The sequence below is a fragment of the Pipistrellus kuhlii genome, unplaced genomic scaffold (genome assembly GCF_014108245.1).
Source record: "Pipistrellus kuhlii isolate mPipKuh1 unplaced genomic scaffold, mPipKuh1.p scaffold_m20_p_3, whole genome shotgun sequence".
NCBI classification, from domain to species: domain Eukaryota; kingdom Metazoa; phylum Chordata; class Mammalia; order Chiroptera; family Vespertilionidae; genus Pipistrellus; species Pipistrellus kuhlii.
In genome coordinates this window covers 134601558-134625739 of record NW_023425529.1, presented here as the reverse complement: position 1 = coordinate 134625739, position 24182 = coordinate 134601558, and the positions used below count along the sequence as shown (strand labels likewise).

The 24182-nt window shown below is 34.1% G+C and overlaps 1 protein-coding gene across 16 annotated transcripts in view; it reads left to right on the top strand.

The window, feature by feature from the left end:
• MYCBP2 (MYC binding protein 2) overlaps positions 1–24182 on the top strand; it is a 256367-nt gene that overhangs the window by 42619 nt on the left and 189566 nt on the right. For all 16 annotated transcript variants that reach the window (XM_036455729.2, XM_045588714.1, XM_036455734.2 and 13 more), the window contains exons 5-14: positions 2219–2415; positions 4860–5102; positions 5327–5398; positions 7187–7283; positions 11112–11185; positions 11308–11446; positions 12883–12959; positions 15080–15284; positions 16607–16771; positions 18602–18760. In XM_036455729.2, the coding sequence (XP_036311622.1) occupies positions 2219–2415; positions 4860–5102; positions 5327–5398; positions 7187–7283; positions 11112–11185; positions 11308–11446; positions 12883–12959; positions 15080–15284; positions 16607–16771; positions 18602–18760 (1428 nt within the window). The remainder of the gene's footprint in view (positions 1–2218; positions 2416–4859; positions 5103–5326; positions 5399–7186; positions 7284–11111; positions 11186–11307; positions 11447–12882; positions 12960–15079; positions 15285–16606; positions 16772–18601; positions 18761–24182) is intronic.

Genomic DNA, 24182 nt, shown 5'->3' with positions numbered 1-24182 from the left:
ACAATTGTATAGTTAAGCAAATATCCATTGTATAGTTAAACAAATACAAAAAAAATTGTATAGTTAAGCAAATAAAAAAAATTCCTATAATGAGGAAGTGAATGGTAGGAGCTAAAATTTATGAACACTTTTTACTAGGAAATTAAGAGATGAAAACAGCATGGGTTGGGGCGATAGTAATGAGATAGAAAAGGTGGAGGAATTAACTAGGAAGCAAAAATTCCTGTTTAATTTAAGGTTATAATAAATGTTCTCAAGTAGTTTCTTAAATGCAATAGCACCTCCTATGTTCTGTGCTAAGAGCTAACACTCAAGGGTAATCAATCTAGACATTGTTATTGCTGTTATGGGACTTTGCTTCAGACATTTGTTCACATACATGATTTCAAATGTGGAATAGCATAGGAGAAAGTAGAGGGAATTCTGAGAGTCTATAACAGGCTTCCCTCAAGATGTAGCATTTGAGATTTAAAGGATGAGTAGGAAGCAATTAACTAAGTTTCTAGGCAGAAAGGGCAGCATATAGGAAGTCTCTGAGATGGGAAGGAAAATGACTAAAAGAGAGACAGATTTGCCAAAGGTGAGTAAAGTCAGGGACTAGATCATGTGGAGTTTTATAGGCCATGCTGAAGGAGTCTGGTTAGTGCTCTGGGGAGGAATGGAAAATTACCCTCTATTTCCTTATGCTTTAAAAACATCATCACTTACATTGTTTTCTTTCACTGGAATTTAACATTTTGATGACAGAGGACATTCTTTGTCTTGTTTGCCAATGTACTATGCTAACTGAATAGATCCTGATGTATGGGAAGAACTCAGCAAATATTTGCTGAATAATTAAAAGATTAATGGGCCGAAGGATAATAATAGAAGGAAGGAAGGACAAAGGATGGAAAGAAGGATAGTTGGAGGGAAAGGTGAAGGGAAGGCAAAGGGGAAGGTTAGATGGAAAAAGGAAACACAAGTGAAGGGATAGAAACTAATTAACCAAAAAAAATGGATACTAAGTGGAAAACCAGATTTTTAGTTTGAAAATTCTCTTTGGCTATAAAGAGAAAGTGAATGGTAGGAGCTAAAATTTATGAACACTTTTTAGTAAGTAATTAAGAGATGAAAACAACATGGGTTGGGATGACAGTAATGAGATAGAAAAAGTGGAGGAATTAACTAGGAAGCAAAATTGATAGGACTTAATTAGGGATTAGGTATGGATTGATGAGGAATCGAGGAAACCTTGATTTCCATGAGTTAGCAAACCCCCCACACCCCACAAAAAACATACCAAACACACACACACACACACACACACACACACACGGCCTTGTAATTTTAAGAGAATTGTGATACATTAATTCTCTTTCTTGTGTTCTCCTTCTTCCCTCTCCTTTCCTTCTCCATCTATTCATTTTTCTCAGTTTTTCTGTCTTTTTCTGATTCTGAGTAATCACTTTTTAAGGATTTTCAAATTCCCCTTCCCTTCTAGGGAAGAGGTATCCAGAAGTCTGTTGATTAAATCTTGGGCAGAGTTGTTCAAGGGAATTTTGTGTGGAGACTTCTGATAGCCATGTGTGTTATTTTCCGTTCTTTGCCATTAAATGGCTTTATGATTTAGGGAGAATCTTTTAACCTCCCTGTGCTTCCATTTTCATTACTAATCAAAAGAGGAGGACATCTGTTTTATTGAATTGGAGGTTTTTCTAGGTTATAAAATGAATTACATATCACCTCGTAAGTGTGAACTGCTATGTTAGCAATAAAGGTAATTTTATAATAAAGTAAGTTACCCCACATATTTTATGTATTCTGTTGTTTTGCAAATAAATACATAAATTTCTGGGCACTTAACATTTTAAGAAGCTCGTATTTTTCTCTTAAAGGTAAAATCAGTGCAATAAATAGTCTATTATTTAATATGAAAAAATTGGCAGGGGAGTGGTATTTACTCAAGGAAAGTTTCTTATAAATTACCTTGGATATATTCCATGTCTTTATAAAAATGAAGAACTAAACTAATGTTTTCTAAGGTTCTTTTTATATAAATCTTGAAACTTCTTTGAAAGAAGGGTAACTAGAGAGGAATTAATGCAAAATAAGTATTCAAAGTCGCCTTAAATATTCTGGTTTTTTTTGTAATGAGGCAAAGATAAAAATAAATAAATATATGCATATAATCTTCTGTCTGTTGAGTGAATATAATTGAATTCTATTTTATCTACAGAGTCTCTCTTCCAGCTCCTTTTGGAAATCACTGTTCGAAGTACTGGCATGAATGACAGCACAGGGCAGTCTCTGACAGCACTTTCCTGTGCTTGCCTCTTTAGTCTGGTGGCTTCTTGGGGAGAAACAGGAAGGACACTTCAGGCCATCTCTGCTATCCTCACCAACAATGGCAGCCATGCTTGCCAAACTATTCAGGTATTTCATATTTATAGCTGCTTTGAAAATTATAAGATGCCTAATTCATCTTGATTTCTATCCGTAGGAGTTCCTGATTTTTATCATTCTATGTAATAGTTTGATCTGTCCCAAGTTGATATATAAGTAATGTATAATATTCAAGCTAAGCTACATGTGTCTTTAACTGTAGCATTAAAGGTAATAAATGAAATTTGGCAAAAATACAAATCTTGAGCTTAGTTTTGTGTCAGCACCACAGCCTCATCTTTCTCTGTGGCATCTTGATCTCCATCTTCTCACACCTCCTCTTTTGCCTTAACTTTTCAAGTATGGAATTTCTTCATAGTTTACAAACATATTTTCTCTGTTGAAAGAAAAAGATATGGTATTATTCTATTGTATTTTTGATCAGTTGATTATAGTTTTTCATAATTTATTTCTGAGCTACTTTAGCTTTGCGTATTACATTTTAAGCTTTTAATATTTATGGAATAAACTTTCTGTCATTGTTAGTGGTGGGAAATATGCTAATATGTAAACTTCATTTAATTATTTTGGACAGTTTTGGAAATTGAGTAAGAAGTTACAATTTTAAGTCTCTATTATTCTTCTGGCCCCTAGGATAAGTTCCACAACGCTTGGAAAGGCTCCCTCAATCCTGTTTTAAGCAGGCCAGAGATAGCAAAAGGAGTATAATGGGTCATTTTCTGGGACTTACCCAGTGATAACTGAACTCTCCTTGTCAAACATGAGTTGTGCCCTTACTTTAGTTTTCTGTTCTTACTCTTTTTTCTCTTTCTGCCCAGCCTGAAATCCTCTTTCCCTCTTTAGGGTCCTTCGTTTTTATTGTTAATCCTCACCCTAGGGTATTTTTCCATTGATTTTTAGAGAGAGTGGAAGGGAAGGGAGAGACAGAGAGAGAAACATCAATGTGAGAGAGGCTCACAGTTTTCCATAGTGGCTATACCAATTTACATTCTCATTAACAGTGCACAAGGGTTTTCTTTTTGCCAGATCCTTGCCAACACTATTGTTAATTATTTTTATGATGATAGTCATTTCCACAGTTGTGAGGTGATATCTCATTGTGGTTTTAATTTGCATTTCCCTGACAATTAGTGATGTTGAGCATCTTTTCATGTATCTGTTGGTCATTTGTATATCTTCTTTGAAAAAATATCTATTTAGGTCCTCATTTTTTTTTAATATATTTTATTGATTTTTTTTTTTTACAGAGAGGAAGAGAGAGGGATAGAGAGTTAGAAACATCGATGAGAGAGAATCATTGATCAGCTGCATCTTGCACACACCCTGCCGGGGATGTGCCCGCAACCAAGGTACATGCCCTTGACCGGAATCGAACCCGGGACTGTTCAGTCCGCAGGCCAACACTCTATCCACTGAGCCAAACCGGTTTTGGCCTCTGCCCATTTTTGATCAGATTCTTTTTCTGTTTAATTGTATGGGTTCTTTATATATTTTGGATATCTGATATAGCATTTGCAAATATCTTCTCTTATTTATTAGGTTGCCTTTTCATTTTGTTGATTATTTTCTTCAATATTGAAAGCTTTTTAGTTCCATATAGTCCCATTGTTTATTTTTTGCTTTTGTTCCCCTTGCCATAGGAGACAAATCCAAAAAAATATTGCTAAGACTGATGTCAAATCGTTTGTTGCTTATTTTTTTTTTTTAGAAGAATTTTTTGGTTTGACATTGTGTATCTTAGTCTTTAATCCACTCAAATTTATTTTTATATGTGATGTAAGGAAGTGGTCCTGCTTCATGCTTTGGTATGTATCTGTCCAGTTTTGCCAACAACACTTACTGAAGAGACTTACTTTTCCTCATTGTATACTCTTGCTTTTTTTGTCAGAGATTTATTAACCATGTAAACATGGGTTTATTTCTGGCCTCTCTATTCTGTTCCATTAATTTCTGTGTCTGTTTTTTGTGCCAGCATCATACTGTTTTGGTTACTATAGCTTTGTGGTATAGTTTGAAATCAGGCCATGTGATATCTTTAGCTTTGTTCTTCTTTTTCAAGATTGCTTTGGCTATTCAGGGTCTTTTGTGACTTCATATATATTTTAGGACTATTTGTTCTATTTCTGTGAAAAATGTCATTGGTATTTTGATAGGGATTTCATTGAATCTGTAGATTACTTGGATAGTATTGGCATTTTAACAATATTCTAATCTATGAACACAGTATATTTTTCCATTTATTGTGTTGTCTTCAGTTTCTTTCATTAGTGTCCTATGGTTTTCAGGTTACAGGACTTTAACATCATTGGTTAAATTTATCCCTAGGTATTTTATTCTATTGATGCAACTGTAACAATTTATTTTCTTATAAATGATGATATATGATTAAAGCATCTTTATTTTGTCTCTTTTATGTTTGCAACATTTAGCAATGACTTTTTATGTATTTTTTTTTCCCTTCTTTTTTTGTATAGGTGCCAACAATACTAAATTCACTACAGAGAAGTGTGCAGGCAGTGTTGGTGGGAAAAATTCAAATTCAAGACTGGTTTAGCAATGGCATTAAGAAAGCAGCTTTAATGCACAGGTGGCCATTAAAAGAAATATCTGTTGATGAAGATGATCAGTGTCTACTTCAGAATGATGGATTTTTTCTTTATCTGTTATGCAAGGATGGATTATACAAAATAGGCTCTGGATACAGTGGAACAGTTAGGGTAATATGATTTCTTATAATTCTTAATCATAACAAGTTTTATCCACACTGATTTGTGTTCTGTTTGTTTCTAGCTTCATTTTCAGAGTACCATCTAATTTTGATATAATAGTATTTCTTTGAAAAATTATAATGGGAACAAACATGTTAAATGTCATTCATTTATTTTTTATTCATTATTAATGATGAAACTATTGGTAGACTAACTTTTTTGTTGTTTTGCAGGGCCATATATATAATTCTACATCTCGCATCAGAAACAGAAAAGAAAAAAAGTCTTGGTTAGGGTATGCTCAGGTAGGAGAATATCAACAATAAACCAAACTTTTCTTTCTTATTTTTTAAAAACATGTGGTTTATACTTATTAAATTAATAAATAGTATCACTTCTATTTAAATAGACATGCCATATTTTTAATAATATGCCTATAACAGTGGCATGGTATAGTGTAAAGAACTTGGCTTAGAATTCATTAGATGTCTACTTTTAGTTTTGGCCCTGCTTCTTACTAGCTATGTGACTTGGGAAATCTCAGTTAAATTATTTGATTGTCTGTGATTTAGCTGTGAAATGGGAATAAAAATTTCTTCTGTTGGACTTCTTTTTTTAAGTGAGCCTCTAGATAAAAATTAAAAACTGCCTTTATATTAGCAAATCTGCAATGGGAATATAGCTGTAACCTGAGGCCAAGTTAGAACTTCTTCCTGGAAACTCATTTATTCTTCATCTAAACTATTGATAGCACCTTCCAGGGAACAGTGTATGGTCTTTCCAGTAGATAGCTACCTGCATAGAGGATCATGCTTAGTATCACCAAAGAGAAAAAGAGCTGGGCCTATGTTGCTTTCTTAATGCTGCTGTCTTACCACCTGACTAACATGTCTTACCAAATGGATGTCCACAATCAGATACATCACTCCTCCTCTGGAGAGAAGCAAATACGCGATGCACAGAGGCGGTAGAAGTGTTAATTTCTATACTATCCCTACTTGAGAGGTGAAGCCAAGGTCCCTTGTGGAAGATACAGAATAAAGATGTCCCTTGCCCAGCTCACTGTTTGTTGTTAGTATCAAATAGCAAAAGATGTTCAAAAGAATTTTGAAAATTACAGAAATTACTATTGTTAAATGAAAAATAATCCTGCTATACTGATTATTGAGATTTTGAAATTAAAATTTTAAATGTCAGTTTCTCAGTAATTGTCTCTTAAAACTTAACCTGATTTAAAATGTCTCATTGAATTTTTATTTGCCATTACTATATTTTATCTAAGAAATAATGCCAAAGAAAATAATCATTACAAAAATATATTCAGGGGCATATCACTATTTAAAACTATTTTTAAATATTAACTTAAATATTTCAGCTATTTTTCTTTAAAATATTTGTAAAACTAACAGTGGTCATTTCTATCATTTACTTACAAGTGATATAATAATTTTGAACAAAATGTGCTGTCCTATGCAGAATCTATATATATAAAAGCCTAAGAGACCATTATGACTGAACGACTGGAACAACTGGTTGCTATGATGCATAGTGACCACCAGGGTCAGACGCTCAATGCAGGAGCTGCCACCTGGTGGTCAGTGCACTCCCACAGCCAACTTCCCTAGGCCAGCCAACCTCCCGTGGTCTCTCCCCACTGTCCAGCCAACCTCCCGCAGCCCCTCTCCCTGGCCCGCAAACCTCCTGCGGTCCCTTCCTCTGGCTGGCCAACCTCCTGTGGTCCCTCCCCCCTTGCCGGCCAACCTCTCATAGTCCCTACCCCAGCTGACCAACCTCCCATTGTGCCCCCCACCCTAACCCATACATGAATTCTTGCACTGGGCCTCTAGTGTCTAATGAATGTATCTGAGAGTATAACAGTATAATTGATACCCAGAGATACATAATTTCTCCTCTTATTAAAGTTTACCCATGTTCTTATATTTTTAATCTGTAACCTATTTTACACATCAATAGTGATGTATTACTGTACCTCAAAAAACTATAATATACAACTGTATGATTGCTTTTACTGATAAGTTGGTAATGAAAAAAAAATTAACACATAATATAGCAAAATTTTTTGTTGTTATCAGGGTTATTTATTGTATAGAGATGTGAATAACCACAGCATGACAGCCATAAGAATAAGCCCTGAAACACTGGAACAAGATGGTACTGTCATGTTACCAGGTATGTTAGTGAACACCTCATTTTTTTCTTTACATTTGATTTTAAGAGATGTGCATGTTAGGCCATTTGGACATATAAAGAATGAGTAGCAAGAAAAAATGCTTGCTTACAAATAGGTTAAAAAAATCTTGACATGCAAAATATTTTATAGTCTATATAAAGTTAATACATCTAAGGAAAACAAACATCAAGGATATAGTATAAAGTGTTTTAATATTTTATTTTAAGTTCTTGCCCTTCTGCAGCCTGATCCCCCATCAAGGCTATTTCAGCTGCTGAAGTGGGGTGATTTTGTTGTTCTTGATTAAACCACAGCTCTGACTCTCATATAGCTGGAGTAAAGAACCTCCTGTTTATTTTTACTTTAACAATGCACTTTGGGTTTTCTTCTATTTTTAAAGGTTTTTCATAGACAAAGATTTCAGGGCAGGTCAGGAAATTTTTAAAATTCCATCATTTATACTTTTAATAATACTCTGATAAGGCACTTTGGGAACAACTCCTTTGGTTTAATTGTGAGATTTTACTTAGTATATTTATCACTCAAATCACTCAGCTGTCTAAAGTAGATCTTAAATTCTGTTTAATATTGGGCAGATGTATAATAAATTCTCAATTGGAAAGTCTTTGAATTTGTTTTTACCTTTAATAGATTCTAAAAGACTTTATATTAAAATATTGAATACTTAATATATTTATCAATAATTTCATGGTAAGCAGCAATATTCCTCTTGTGCACTTGGTGATCTGAAAATGATGGAGAACTATTTCTGGAGATCACCTTGGGAAGGATAGTTGCTGCCAGCCTGCTTGTTAATTTTTTAATATATTTTTATAACTTCATCAAACATTTATTTAAGCATTGCTATATATATACACGTATCCAAATTAGTATAAATGACACTCGGCTAAAGAAAATGCCACATTTTATGTGTATTTCACAAAAAAGCTACTTTGGAAAATAAATGACTTATTAAAACAATTTGTAAATAGTCATCTGTTTTTAATTATTTGTACAGAATTTTTTTTAATATCACAAGTTTGGACCTTGTCTCTAGTTTGAATAATAATAATAATAATAATAATAATAGTAATATTACATATAGATAATTTATAATAATAAAGTGTGCCCCCATATAAAAGGGATTATACAAAGTAGGGAAAGTAGATTTATAATTGTAAGAAACACAATTTGTTCTTAGATTATTATTTATTAATTATTGCATTTTCCATACAAACAACTGTAAACCTACTTTTGTCCCACCTTGTATTTATTGTATCATCTAAACAAATGAACAAAATTCATTGTAACTCCACTTCCCATATAGAAACGTTATAACATATTGGTGAATGCCCTTCCTATCTTTTTCCTATGTATGTGAAATACTTATAAAAAAGTGATTTTATGCTACATACTGCGTTTTAACCTATCCTGTTCACTAATCATTATGAGTAAATTTCCAGGCTATTAGTCTTCCACAATATAATTTTAATATTACAAAATATATTCCATTCATTAACATATTGAAATGGAAGTTTCTTCCAATTTTTTTCTAACATGAATTACAACATAATGAGTGTCCCTATTGTTCTGTCTTTGTTCAAATCATTTTAGGATAATATACTGAAAGAAATTCTTAACCTTCGTCCATTAGGTGGATACTAATGTAAACAATTTACTTCTGAGAAACCCTCATTTAATAGAGATTGAATGAGAAGACCATTTTCAAATGGTCTGCCTTCAGCTGCTGTATTTATTACATCATGATAAAAAATAACTTATTACTGTCTTCAGCTTACATTATTTAACATATGAAATGCGGCTTTTTACCAATACAAGGGTGGCTTTCTGTGCTTCATAAATATATATTGTATTCACGGTGAAGAATGAAGCAAACTTTGGGAGGATAGTCCCATGACATGTGTCTTCCAAACTGGCAGATGTTGCTTGATATTTTCCTGAAGATGCTGTCTTACAACATTACATGATCGATAAAGAAAAAATAAAGAGAAAACCTTTTTGAAGCCACACAACAGGAAGACTTGCCTTCAAGCCTGAAGAAGCCTTTTTCCATCTTTCTATTTCTTTGACCTGGACTGCAATTTCTTCGATAGCACTTTTATTTTTCTCTCTTTCTGGCTACAGGCAGCTCTAACCTGTAGCTTTCTATCAAGTACAAGCAGAAGTGAATTGTCAGGATATAGACAGAATTGTACATCATGTTTAAAATCGATATAAATCTGGTAATTCTTTGATCTTCATGATCCAACTTGTCTTTTAGTCTAGTTTATAAATTAGTTGTTTTAAACCTAGCATTGATGAACTTAAAATGTAGGCTTTTTTCCCCTATTAATTGTCATCTTAGCTTTTATGTGTTGGCATATCTTTTGTATTGTATCCTTATGTCATTTACTCTACATGTCTGGTGTCAGGTTGCGTCAGATCATGAGGGTTTTTGCTACTCTTCTTGCGCCGCTTCAGTCCTGACTCCTGCAATTACCTGAATTATAATGAGTTTTTCTTCTTTGCTTTTTAGTTTAAAATCTTACTGCTTAGAGCTTGAGAAGCATCTTTCTTGCGCCTCTTTGTATTCTGTACAGTGGACTAGGAACTCTTTCTTTCGATTTCTCCTCTCTTTGATTACCAAGTCTCTTGGGCTACCAGTGGGCCTTGTCTCCCAGTTTCTATTTCCAGTTTGTGATCACTGAATTCTCTATTTGGTAAGGGTCTGCCTGTGTTTTGCATATTTGTAATAAAGAAGTATGCTAGTATGAAGCTCCTGGGCAAAGATATAGAGTAATCCATCTTATTTGGGTGGGTTCCATTACTGCATTCCAAAAACAGAATTTTATGTTTTGTTGATTCAGGTGCAAATAGAAATGAAATATTATTTTCTTGGTATTGTAAATTAATGGAGTGATTCATCCTAGTTCTCTGCAGTTATTTTGGGAGTGTGTGTGCTTTTTTTCTTGCTTGCTGAATATTTATTTTTCCAAAAGGATACAGTTTATACTTAGATGTTAATTTTGCTTGTAGTTTCATGTTATTTAGTAGCAGTCACTAATACATGCCCCAGTGGTCCTTATGTAATACTGGTATCCCTTGTTATAATAGAGCTCATGCATTATTTTGATCAAAGTATATAGTATACTGTTCCACATATGGACATGTTGACAAAATATGGTATTCCAGCCAAAACATATGAATGCGTTCAGACAAAAAGAACTACATAAGCATAGATTTGTCTATTGTATAAAGGATGAACATTAAAAAATTATATAGCACTTTGCTAAAAATGCTAGGAATAAGCATGAAACGTCTTAAGTAGAAATTGTAAACCCAGTTCTATTTTATAAAGCAAGGAATATCAGTAGTTGGACACCATAGACTCAAGTACAGAAGTTTTAGGTCTGTCTGTATTTTTCTGTGACACTAACAACTGTTATGTATGTCCGAGGAAGAGTGTTGCTTATATTCGCATGTGATTGTATTGAAATGATTATAACCAGTGACTATAGATTGTTTATTGTGGTGCATGTTTATGATCAGACTTTAATACTAATTCATTTTGAAAGCAGGTGGGCCCTGAGTTTCTAGATTATAAAAGATTTATAAATGTAAGCACAAAATGTAGTAAGTATTACTAGTTGAATTATTTAGTTTCTGTTAATTTATAATTCTTTATTAAAAAGCACAGTCTCCCTTTGAGTTTAAGTTTATCTTATTGTGTGGAAAACTCTCATTCTGATTTCATCAGAGGAGTAAAGTCATTTTGTGAGGTGTTGGTTTATATTGTAAAATAATTACTTTTTCTTCCTTCTGCACAGATTGCCATACTGAAGGTCAAAATATTTTATTCACTGATGGAGAATATATTAATCAGATAGCTGCTTCAAGAGATGTAAGTACTCTGAATCATGAGTAGCTGATGTAAATGGAATCCCTTTCTTAAATATTATTCTATGTTAAATGGAATATAGAGCCTTAAATATGCAACCTAATACTGTGGATGTTTTGTTTTAGGATGGCTTTGTTGTCAGAATATTTGCCACAAGCACTGAACCTGTTCTACAACAAGAATTACAACTTAAACTGGCCAGAAAATGTTTACATGCCTGTGGTATCTCCCTATTTGATCTGGAAAAGGACTTGCATATTATAAGTAGGATGGTCAAATAAGCCTTTATTTCATATTTTAATTTTTAAGTTCTTTATTCTTTTGAGGACTGGCTCTGTTTTTAGCAGTGTAGCATATATTTTAGCAGCTATTTTGCTGTCTGTTACTTTAAAGCACACTTATGAATTAATATGTATAAGTAGCCAGGAAATATGGTTTTGAAACAGAGCCATTTTAAGGAAGTGACTAATAATTTTCCATTTTCATTTTCAAAAGATTGAAAGAAAATAAGTTTACATTTGGTAAGATTTAGGTGGACAACAATTGTGGACATCATTAATTTATGTGTTCCGTCTGTATTCAGTTGTTTAAAATTTGAAAACATCATTTGTAAAATTTAACTACAGTAATATGTACATAGTTAATATTTTTGAAACATTTAATTTTGGTTTGACTATATTTTTAGGATAGCTATATAGAATGATCCTATAAATTGTGAAAATGGTAATTTACCTAGCAAATTGATTAGTAATCTTTCATTTTGATACAGATATACAGACAACCTCAGTGTATTTCTCAGACTTAGTGTATGGTAATTATTCTTACAATGTCACAGTAGTACTTAATTCTACTAGTTCCCATGGGGGGGTTTCACTTTTGGGTTAAACCTGCTGCAGGTTTAATAGTGCCGTTTTTTAACTTACAAGATTCTTTGCAAGACCCACATCTTTGACTATCTCATTAAATTTAATAAACTTGACATTAGTGATTTACTTTGCATACTAATTGAATTATATAGTATTTTTTCATAGAAATATATTGAATTGAAATTATAGTTTTTAAATTTAATAAGGCCATGAGCTAATTAGTAATTTGTCTAATTAGACAAAAATCATAAAATGTGCCACATATAATTATTTACTATTAGTTTTATAATTTGAAAATGCACACATATGTACTCAAATTCATAAAAGTGTTTTGTAGTAAAAAGCATGGAATGGAGAATCTGAATTACCTTAATTCAGATATTTGCCTGGCATTATCATGCTCAAAGGCCTGGACAAACCTCATCAAGCTTTATATTTGTTTATTTACAAACTAAAAGGTATAATTGTGAGGATCAAATAGAATAAGTTATGTCTGCACACTAAAAATATGTTATTATTCATTCAATAATTCAAGGGATATTGCTGGCATTGCTTTAAAAAACTTTTTTATATTTAAAAAATTAATCTGGCATTAGTTTGGAACAAAGAAGCTTATGGTAACAAATTAAGAAGCTTATGGTAACCAATGAAGAAGCTTTGGAGTAACGTACATATTATTAATTTTTTTTTTTTAAATTCAGGCATATGACATTTTGTCATACTTGTTTTTGTTTATATTAAGTGAATTGACTGTTAATTAACTCAAAATAGTGCAAGTTGTGCATGAACTTATTTCTATTAAAATAATAGAATTTATTAATCTTGTATTATCAGGTACAGGATTTGATGAGGAGTCAGCAATTCTTGGTGCAGGACGAGAGTTTGCATTAATGAAAACAGCAAATGGAAAGGTAAATTACTATTTTAGGATAAAAATTGACATTCTCTGCTTTAAAATAGTCGGTACATCAGTTGATTAGTTTACTAGTATATAGTTCACATGTTTAAACAATCATTTTAAATTTTGATTGGAACTCCGTATAATTTTCTGAGTTGGGGATAAGTTCACATTTTGTGTTTGTTTTGATAAATAGACTTTTCATTGCACATTTCTATAAAGGAGCAGAAATATACTGATTATAAGTCAGAGGAAGTAGGAGCATGTGTAATTCAGTAATAGAATTTAGAGGTCAATCTATGGAGTTGAAAACATTTTTCTTATCCTGGTGCCTATGAGGATAAAGTAAGATAATTTCAAGAATTCTAGAATTTCTATGCAAACACAGTGTTTTTGTATGTAGGGCTTTTTATACTGGAGAAATTGACTTGAGAATTTTCTGAACTTGTTAAGTGTTTTGAGTATACTTATTAAACATTTTTTTTTCTTATCGAGGATACTTATAAAGTATCTTATAAAATTGAAAGATGATCTGTCAATCTGTGCCATACTTCCTTGTCTAGGGCCTATTTTGTTTTATCGGTTTATTTTGTTCATTAGATTACACCTATAAGTGAAATCATGTGATACTTGTCTTTCTCTGACTTAGCATAATACTCTCCAGGTCCCTCCATAGTGTCTCAAAGGATAAGAGATCCTTCTTTTGTACAGCTGCATAGTATTCCATTCTGTAAATGGATCACAGCTTTTTTTTTATCTTCTCATCTACTTTGGACAGTTAGGATGTTTTAAAATCTTAGCTATAATAAATAGCATTGTTGTGAACATTGGGGTGCATATATTCTTTCTGGATTCTTAGGATATATTCCTGTAAGTGGGATCACTGATCACATATTTAAATTTTTTAGGAAATTCCATATTCTTTTCCATAGTGGCTGAACCAGTTCGCATTCCCACCAGTAGTGTACTAGGATTCCCTTTTCTGTTTCCTTGCCAGCACTTGTTGTGGATTTACTGGCAGTAGCCAATCTGGCAGGTGTGAGGTGATACCTTATTATCATTTTAATTTGAATCTCTCTGATGATTAGTGCCTTTGAGCACTTATTTATATTCTGTCATGTTCTTTTTGGAAAAGTGTCTATTTAGATCCTTTGCCCACTTTATTTATTTATTTATTTATTTATTTATTTATTATTATTATTTTTAATTTGAGGTGTTTTTTTTTAATATATATTTTATTGTTTTTTTACAGAGAGGAAGAGAGAGTTAGAAACATTGATGAGAGAGAAACATCAATCAGCTGCCTCCTGCACACTTCCTACTGGGGATGTGCCCGCAGCCAAGGTATATGCCCTTGACCGGAATCGAACCCAGGACCTTTCAGTCTGCAGGCAGATGCTCTATCCACTGAGCCAAACCGGTTTCGGCCTTTGCCCACTTTTAAATTGAATTATTTGTCTTCTTTTTGTTGAGTTTGAGTTGTAAAGTAAACCAAGGAACGAAATAGGCCCAGAGGCATGGAAGCATGGTTGGGACTGATGAATCTCAGAGGGAAGTGTGTGTGTGTGGGGGGGGGGGGGGGGGGTAGTTTGAGGGGGACACACAGAGAATAACTAAATAACTTATATGCATATATGCATAATCCATGGACACAGGCAATAACTTGGTGAAGGCCTGGGGTTGGGCAGTGGGGGGAAATGGGGAACATTAACAATAAAGATAAATAAGTTTTTTTTAAAAGAAATACTGAAAACTAAAATAAAATTGAGAGACAAAAGATAAGTATTCTGAATAGATAGGAAAAACCTATTATGAACTCTGCCTTTTTGGAAAAATATGCCTGTTTTTCTCTCAGCTCACATAAGTCAAATAGTATTCAAGAGTTTGGGTTTTTGTTATTTTTGTTCTTCAATAAAATATGGAAGGTTGTTTTTTTTTCTCAAGTAAAACCTGGTGCATTACTCCAAAAGTCGTCATAATTCCTGTTTTCTATTCCTCCTCCTCCTCCTCCTCCTCCTCCTCCTCCTTTTCCTCCTCCTCTTCCTCCTCTTCCTTCTCCTCCTCCCTTCTTCCTTCCTTCCTTCTTCCTCTTCTTTTTCTTTTTCTTTTTCTTTTTCTTTTTAACATTATCAGATATATTACACTGGAAAATACCAGAGTCTTGGAATCAAACAAGGTGGTCCATCAGCAGGAAAATGGGTTGAACTACCAATTACAAAATCTCCAAAGATTGTGCATTTCTCCGTTGGACATGATGGCTCTCATGCCCTTTTAGTTGCAGAAGATGGAAGCATATTTTTTACAGGATCTGCTAGTAAAGGAGAAGATGGAGAGTCAAGTAAGTTAACTAATCAATTGGACAGTCAGTAAAAATAGTGTAGAATTTATTAACGTAAGGCATATCAATTTCAACCGCAGTTACCTCACCAAGGTAATAGAGGATTTTACATTGGGGCTTATTCAGTTAATTGTGGTGGTATACTGTTTATTAAAGAACTGTGATTGCAGATTGTATTCTGCAGTTCATACTTTTGAATTTTTATATGCTTTGTGTTTATTTAGTTATTCCTTTGTTTTTGTCAGATATTATTTTTACAAACTTATTTCAATATGTTATTTTAAGTAACCCCAAATTTTGAGAGTAATATATATATATTTCAGAATAAAGGAAACCTTATGTAACCTTCTGTATTAGTGTCAGTTATTGATGGGTCACTGCTATTTCTTTAAGATGAAAGCAAACCCTTAGCAATGAAGTCTTCCTCAAAGTGTCATGTTTCTCTTTTTGTAACTTCTCATTTATTTTATACAGTGTAGCACACTGGGGTAGCATCTTATGAGGAGTAGGTTTGAAGTCGATATTTAATGTAAAAATCATGTGTAAATAAAAAGACCTTGAAAGAAATCCCTTAAAATAGTCAGGAACTTCAGCATAGCCACTTTTTCCTTCTAGCATTCAGAGTACCAGATAAAACAGTTGCTATGTTATATGAAAATACATAATGGTATTTTAAAGTCCCAGAACGGTACCCCGCACAGCAAAATGTTTTATTCTGAAAGGCATGCAAAATTCGGGTTGAATAAAGAAATAGGAAGGTTGATATTTCCCATATTTTACTGATTTTAGGGATTTAGGTTTTGAAAGCAGAGGTTGCTTGAATTCACTTTTAATTTATTTACTTCCCCTCCTTATGTATATTTTCCTTTCTTACATTCTCTCATTGACCATGTGTAGCTACTTAATACATATGTTTTGAATGAATGAGGAACTGATTTTACTTTCAAGGTTCTAGCATAAGAATGTATGTGAGATAGAGTTTAAGAGAAAGGGAATTTTTAAATATATGATAATGGAATGGTTTTGATAATGTAGATAGCTAATCTTGAGATTGGGCTTCCCAGAAGTTTCATAGAAAATTGTGTTTCCCATTGGGAATTTAATTGTGCCACAAAGGAGAAAATATGACACTGATAGCCTAAATATAATTAACTAGATGAGGCTTGCAAGGTTGACACATTTTAATTAATATGTTGGGAAATCTAGGCCTTTGTGAAAATAAAGTGTATCATAAAGTGCAAACAACATGTGTTTTTCCCTTGTGGTTCATATACAAATTATTTTTATTTGTACATTGATGTCTTAATTTAACTTTTTTAAAGCTAAGAGCCGACGACAATCAAAACCCTATAAACCTAAAAAGATAATTAAGATGGAAGGAAAAATTGTGGTGTATACAGCCTGCAATAATGGAAGTAGTTCTGTCATTTCTAAAGATGGAGAGTTATACATGTTTGGAAAAGATGCCATTTACTCTGATAGTTCAAGTAAGTTAAATTTAAACACTATTTCAATTTTATGCAAAGAAAGTTCAAGACTAGACATCATGTATTGCATAGATATGTCTAGAAAATTATTTGTAGAATGCTTTCTCTACATTTTTCACATTTACAAATACAACATTTTGTGATTCCTTCCTGTATTATTTCTGGGAACACTCTCTACTTTTATCAGAATGAATTATGGCACTTGGCTAGTGTAGCTCTATTTCAGCTGTTACTTTCTCTGGAAAGCTTTCCCTAAGCTCAGTTAGATGCTCATGTGACATGTTTCTGATAGTGTCGTGGGAAAATTATTTTTATAACATGGCTGGTTTATATTTGATGAATTACTTATTTCCTCCCTTCCTGTTAGGTAGGGAGAGATTCTCTTTCCCTTATTTACTACTGGAGGCTTGGTGCATGGATTTGTGCATTGGTGGGGTCCCTTGGCCCGGCCTACAGGAATCAGGCCAAAACCGGCTCTCCTACATCCTCCAAGGGGTCCCAGATTGTGAGAGGGTGTAGGCCAGTCAGAGGGACCCCACCAATGCATGATCAGGGCTGGGGAGAGACCACGGGAGGGCTTCAGGGCATGTTGGGCCCATCTCACCCATTCCCGATTGTCTGGACCCCAGCAGCAAGCTAACCTACTGTTCAAAGCATCTGCCCCCTGGTGTTCAGTGTACGTCATAGCGACTGGTTGAATGGTCAAATGAATGGTTGGACACATAGCATATTAGGCTTTTATAGGATTATATCCCCAGTGCCCAGCACAGTATCTGGTGCATAATAGGGGCTCAAGAATTACTTGTTGAGTGATTGAGTGACCTGTAAAACAGAAGTTTAAGAAATGGATATGAACTAACCAGATAAAGAGTTTTATATTTATGAATTTTGATTTTTAAAAACATATTTGGTTGTTAGGTTTTCTATCTGGCACTTAGAATTAAGTATAATGATTGGGCAACCCACTTAGAAGGTGTTTATATGAAGTAAATATGTAAAGCCTAAGGCAGTGGTCTGTAAACTCATTAGTCAACAGAGCCAAATATCAACAGTACAACGATTGAAATTTCTTTTGAGAGCCAAAATTTTTAAACTTAAACTTCTTCTAACGCCACTTCTTCAAAATAGACTTGCCCAGGCTGTGGTATTTTGTGTAAGAGCCACACTCAAGGGGCCAAAGAGCTGCATGTGGCTCGCGAGCTGCAGTTTGCCGACCATGGGCCTAGGGAAATGACATATCAAACATTCATAACAGTTAAGTTGAACTGTGCTCAGGTGATATGTGAATTGCTTAATGTGGTATAATTACATTTGTAGTTGGCCTTAATGTCAAATAAGTCAAGAATTTTAGATGGGCTCATGTACAGTTTAAAAATAATACTCAGTGTAACTCTTACTTGCTAAAATCCTTTTTGCTAGAGCTTCATTATAACATCACAAATTAATTTACTGCCAGTCTTATGGCCACTTATTTCTCATTTTGGTGAGTTTATTTTATCCCAGAAATGAAAAGTTCAGCATTGAGCCCTGATCTTATTATGCTAAGTGGTTAGAGCATTGACCCTTGAACTCAAGGGTCACAGTTTAGTTCCCTGTCAAGGGCGTGTTTGAAACCCAGTTCCAGTTGGGGAGTGTGGGAGGCAACCAGTGTCTGTCTCACATCGATGTTTTTCCCCCTTCTCCTACCCTCCCATTCTCTAAAATCAATTTAAAAAGTATCTTTGAGTGAGGATTAAAAAAAAAAAAGAAAAAGAAAAAAGTTCTGCATTGAGGTGGTAGGCTCAGAAAGGCTTTTTTTTTGTTCTTACTAAATATGTATCTTTCCTGTAGGTTTGGTAACAGATTTGAAGGGCCATTTTGTAATTCAGGTAGCTATGGGCAAAGCACACACTTGTGTTTTAATGAAGAATGGCGAAGTTTGGACCTTTGGTGTAAATAATAAAGGACAGTGTGGACGAGACACAGGTGCCATGAACCAAGGTGGGAAAGGTAGGTGTTACTGTATTGTTAAATTGTGTGTAGCCTTTGCATTAGCTTTTCAGAACAACATGGTAAAGAATCTTACTATTTTCAAAACAAATGATTCCTTGATTTCACACTCACAAATTAGGAAATTTGTTTATTTGACAGTATATCACTGAAATAACCAAATATACTTTATACCTTTAATTTCTGAGCAAATGTTTTTTACTTGTATGCCTTCTTAATTTTATATAATTACTAGTGGCCTGGTGCATGAAATTGGTGTGGAGGGAGGGTGGGGCGGGTTCCCTTAGCCTCACCCTCTCCAATTTGGGACCCCTTGGGGGATGTCCAATTGCTGATTTAGGCCCAATCACACCTAAACCTGCAGTCAGACACCCCTCTCACAATCTGGGACTGCTGGCTCCTAACCGCTCGCCTGCCTCCCTGATCACTCCTAACTGCCTCTGCCTGTCTAATTGTCCCTAGCTGCCCTCCCGTGCTGGCCTGATCTCACCCCCAACTGCCCTCCCCTGCAGGCCTGAGCTCACCCCAAACTGCCCTCCCCTGCTGGTTTGGTCACCCCCAATTCCCCTTCCCTCCCAAGCCTAATCTCACTCCCAAAGACGCTCCCCTGCCAGCCTGATCTCGCCCCCAACTGCCCTCCCCTTCTGGCCTGATGGCCCCTAACTGCCTCTGCCTTGGCCCCACCACCATGGCTTTGTCCAGAAGGAAGCAGGATGTCCAGAAGATGGCCGGTCGACCTGGTCTAATTAGGGTATTACCCTTTTATTAGTATAACTAGATTATATAGAATGGGATTTCTTAAATAGGAGGGGAAAGTCTTTTTTAGCAAGAAGAGATGCTCTTGACTGACAAAAATACATAATCCCTATATCTGGACTGATAGCCAGCCATATGCATTATACTGCCAAACCGGTCATTAAAAAATTGAACCACTTTCTTACACCTTACACCAAACAACTGTTGCCCTTAAAATCCTTCCTCAGTCCCCACCTTAGGTTTTGCCTTCACAGTTCTCCCAGATTAGATTCTGATTGGTCTGTTTCTATGCCAGTCAGTGTCTCTGAGCCTGATCAGAGAGGCAGGGCTGATCAGCAGCCCCTGCGGCTGCTGGTAAGGCCTGAAGAGAGAGGCATGGGCTGATCAACAGCTGCCATGGAGGCTGCAGATCTGGCCCTGCTTCTCTCCAGGCCTGATCTACAGCCCCTATGGCAACCAGTGCTGGGACTGACTTCCCGTCGGCTGTTCAGTCATTTTGGACATTATGGACCCTGGTGCTCTATATAGATAAGAGCACCTCTTTGATTTAGTATCTTTGGTGACTAAATTTTTCTTAAAAAGCATTTTCAAATCATTTTTGGCAGCAGTCTTTCTGGTAAATATTATCTTCCTGTTTAACAGTATACACTGCCTATAATTCAGTCAGTTCTTAACAATTAAGATGATTCTTAAAAATACTTGACCCTTTATCAAGTCAAAAATGCCTCCCATCCACCGTATCCTTTGCCTAAAAACTAAAGGTATTGAAGGGTAAGAGAGGCGTTGATCCATGCTTGCTGTGATTTTGTTTTTGTAATTGTTTGTGTTTACTTCATTCTTACTCTTACGTTTTACTCTAGCTGCTATCAGTGCCTTCCTATACCCTTCCCTCCAATGTCTTTTTTAAATTTTGTGTGGCCTTGAAAATAGGAAATAGATACATATTATTAGAACTAAGTATTAAGCTGTGTTTAAAGTACAAATACTTTAAATTATGGCCTGCATAGTTTCAGAATTAATATTTGTATAAATTAACAAAAATAAATTTAGTTCTTTGGGGGTCTTTTTGATGACAGACTCATATGGATATTAAAGTCTACTGTTCTTCCCCCCCCCCCCCTTAGCTTATTTATATATGTGTGTATTTAAAATTCTTTAGTTGTTTTTTTTAATTCTTCTGTTTTTAAAAGAGTAAGTCTATTAGAGGAATATTAATTTTTTTTTAAAGAAGGAAGAACAAAAGAAAAAAAGAAATGGATAACTCCAAAATAGAAATATTGCTAAACTAGTGAGCCACAATTTTGGATAATACCTACTAGGCAAAGAGGAGAGAACCTTTTTAGTTTTCTCTATTTAAGTATGTATTCAAAGTATGTTTTATAAGAGTTGTGAGCTGAACAAAGTTGTTTCTTAATTATTCTGAAACTTTTGTGAAATTTGGCATACATTTACAACTATATTGTAGATTCTTAGTGTAAATTTTGTAATAACCAAAATTAAATTGTTAAAACATTTTTTATTTACTAGAAATCACACTTATTCTGTGAGTATTAAATAAGAAAGCATGCCAGTATAGTAGTGTAAGACACATAATAAATATAGATTGCTGACTCATAAAGAACATAAAGTCATTATTAAAAAACTCGAAAAGTATAGAACATAATATTGAAATATTAAAAAGTTGTAGGTCTACCACCATCTTATAATTTTTCAATTAAAAAAATTATAGATAAGATTCCAGTGTCCTGTATTCCTATTCCAAGGCTTAATATTATACTCTATATCTCTCTCCAGAACTAATCACAACATGATTTTGATTAACATCCTTTCAATCCTGTTCTATTCATTTTTTCTTTTTAAATTTTATTTACTTATTTGTTTGCTTGTTTATTTTAAAATCTTTATTATTGAGAGTATTACAGATGTCCTTTTATTCCCCCATTACCCCACTTCACCCAGTTCCCTCCCTGCCCCAAGCTTTTGCCACCCTATTGTCTGTGTCCATAGGTAATGCAAATATGCTTATAAGATCATTATTTAATCTCTTCCCACCCCTCTCACTCTCTTCCCTCTGAGAATCATCAGTTGGTTCCATTTCCATGTCTCTGATTCTATTTTATTCACCAGTTTATTCTGTTCATTAGATGTTTTATTCCTTTATTCTGATTTTTAGAATCAGTTGTTGATAGAAAGGTATTTATTGCCTATTTATTGTTCATATTTTTTATCTTTTTCTTTTTTTTCTTCTTCCTTTTTTTAAAGAATACCTTTTAATGTTTCATGTAATACTGGTTTGGTGATGAACTCCTTTAGCTTTTTTTTTTCTCTGTGAAGCTCTTTATCTGACCTTCAATTCTAAATGATAGCTTTGCTGGGTAGAGTAATCTTGGTTGTAGGTCCTTGCTATTTATTCATCACTTTGAATATTTCTTGCCACTTCCTCTGGCCTGCATAGTTTCTGTTGAGAAATCAGCTAACAGTGGTATGTGTACTCCCTGTAGATTGTTCTTATATTTTGTGAAATACATTACACACATATATTTATAAGTGCTTATCTATAAGTGACCAAATGACCAGTCAACCAGTTGCTATGACGCTCACTGACCACCAGGGGGAAGACGCTCAACGTAGCCAACCTCCTGCAATCGGCCAAGCTCCTGAGGTCCCTCTCCCTGGCCAACCTCCTTCAGCCCTGTTTGGGGGCTGGCCAGGCCAAGGGACCCCACCTATGCGTGAATTCATGCACTGGGCCTCTAGTCTATTCATATTTTTCTGCAAATTTTTTTTTTGTCTTTTCACCATTATGCTTGAAATATGTCCATGTTGGTACACATAAATCTAGATGATCCTGCTAATAGATGAATTTATAATTTTTCACTATTATAAATAATTTTAAAACCTTTATACACATTTCCTGGTAAACATGTGAGACTTTCTCTAGTGAAATTACTATGCTGTAAATTTCAGCTTTGCGCTAGATTTTTCTTAGAATAGCTTATACCAATTTATACTCTTACTAATAGAATTTGATTTTCCACATTACTCAAGTACTCATTATTGACAGACACTGATTTTTGCCAGTGTAATGGCTATGACATTGTAATTTATTATTTGTTGTATTGAAATATAACATATATGCAGAAAAATCACCTAGCATAGATATATATTTTTATGAATTTTCACAAACTGAACATATTCTTGTAATCAGCACCCAGATCAAGAAAGTTTCTTAACAGCACCCAAGAAAACCCCCTTATATTCCTCTCCAGTTACTATCCTCCTCTCCAGTTAACACTGTACATTAATTTTACACTTTATAGATGGAATCATGTAGTATCAATTCTTTTATGTCTGGTTTCTTTACACTCAGCTTTACTTTTATGAGATTCATCTATGTTGGTATGGTTAGCTGTAAATTGTTCATTCTCATCATGTAGTATTAAGTTGTGTAAATATATCACAGTTTTAAAACTTTTGCTAGTATTATAGACATTTGGGTAGTTTCTAGTTTGGATTATTATGAATAATGTTGCTCTGAACATTTCTAATAAATATTAGTGAAAATATGTTTGCATTTCTTTGGGGTATACAGTTAGAAGGAAAATTGCTCAGTCTCTCATTTTTTTTTTAATTTACATTCCATTGGTTATGAATTGTGAGTTAGACCATCTTTTCAATTTTTTCTTATTTTTCTAGCTTTTTCTTATTAATTTGTAACAGTATTTTATATATTATGTTGTATGTGTTATAAATGTTTTTTACTAATTTGTGGATTCTTTTTTATATTTATCATTTACTTGTTTATAATTTTTCAATTTTGCTGGCAAGTTGCTGTTGTTTTTTTGTCTTTTTTTTTTTTTTTAAATACATTTTTGCTTTATGTAGTTATCTAGGTTGGGGCCTTTTTTTCCATGTGCATGAGAGTGAGCTTTTCTACTTGGTATTGTGATTGATATTGCTTTGAATTTTAGGGATTAATATGAGGATAATAATTATAGTACATTTGGGAAGATTAATATATGTAGACTCAGGTAAGTGCTCAAAATATTTTAGTTCATATTCTTATGAATAATAGTCACTTTGGTCTTCCTTGGGGTTGCTTTATTTTAACTAGACAGGCTTAGTTATCCAATACATGGTTATCTAATTTTCCAACTTGTCCATAGATTAGAAGTGACAAAAAGAAAAAAAAGGTATATATCCCATCAATTTCTTGATTAGACAGACCTATATATACTGAGTCTATTATAGGTATAAGTGATAAAAGAGAGTAAAGTTAACTAAGTTAAGAGGTAGCCGGGACCGGTTTGGCTCAATGGATAGAGCGTCGGCTTGGGGACTGAAGGGTCCCGGGTTCGATTCCGGTCAAGGGCATGTACCTTGGTTGCGGGCATATCCCCAGTGGGGGGTGTGCAAGAGGCAGCTGATCGATGACTCTCTCTCATCGATGTTTCTAACTCGCTATCTCTCTCCCTTCCTCTCTGTATAAAATCAATAAAATATATTTAAAAAAAAAAAAAAAAAAAAAAAAAAAAAAAAAAAAGAGGTAAAGTGAGTAAGGTAATACCTTGTCTTTGAGGATCTAAGTCTAGTAGAAAAGACAAAGATTAAAAATAATTACCTGATTTCCACAGATTTGTTCTTTTATTATATGTTCTTGTAGCAC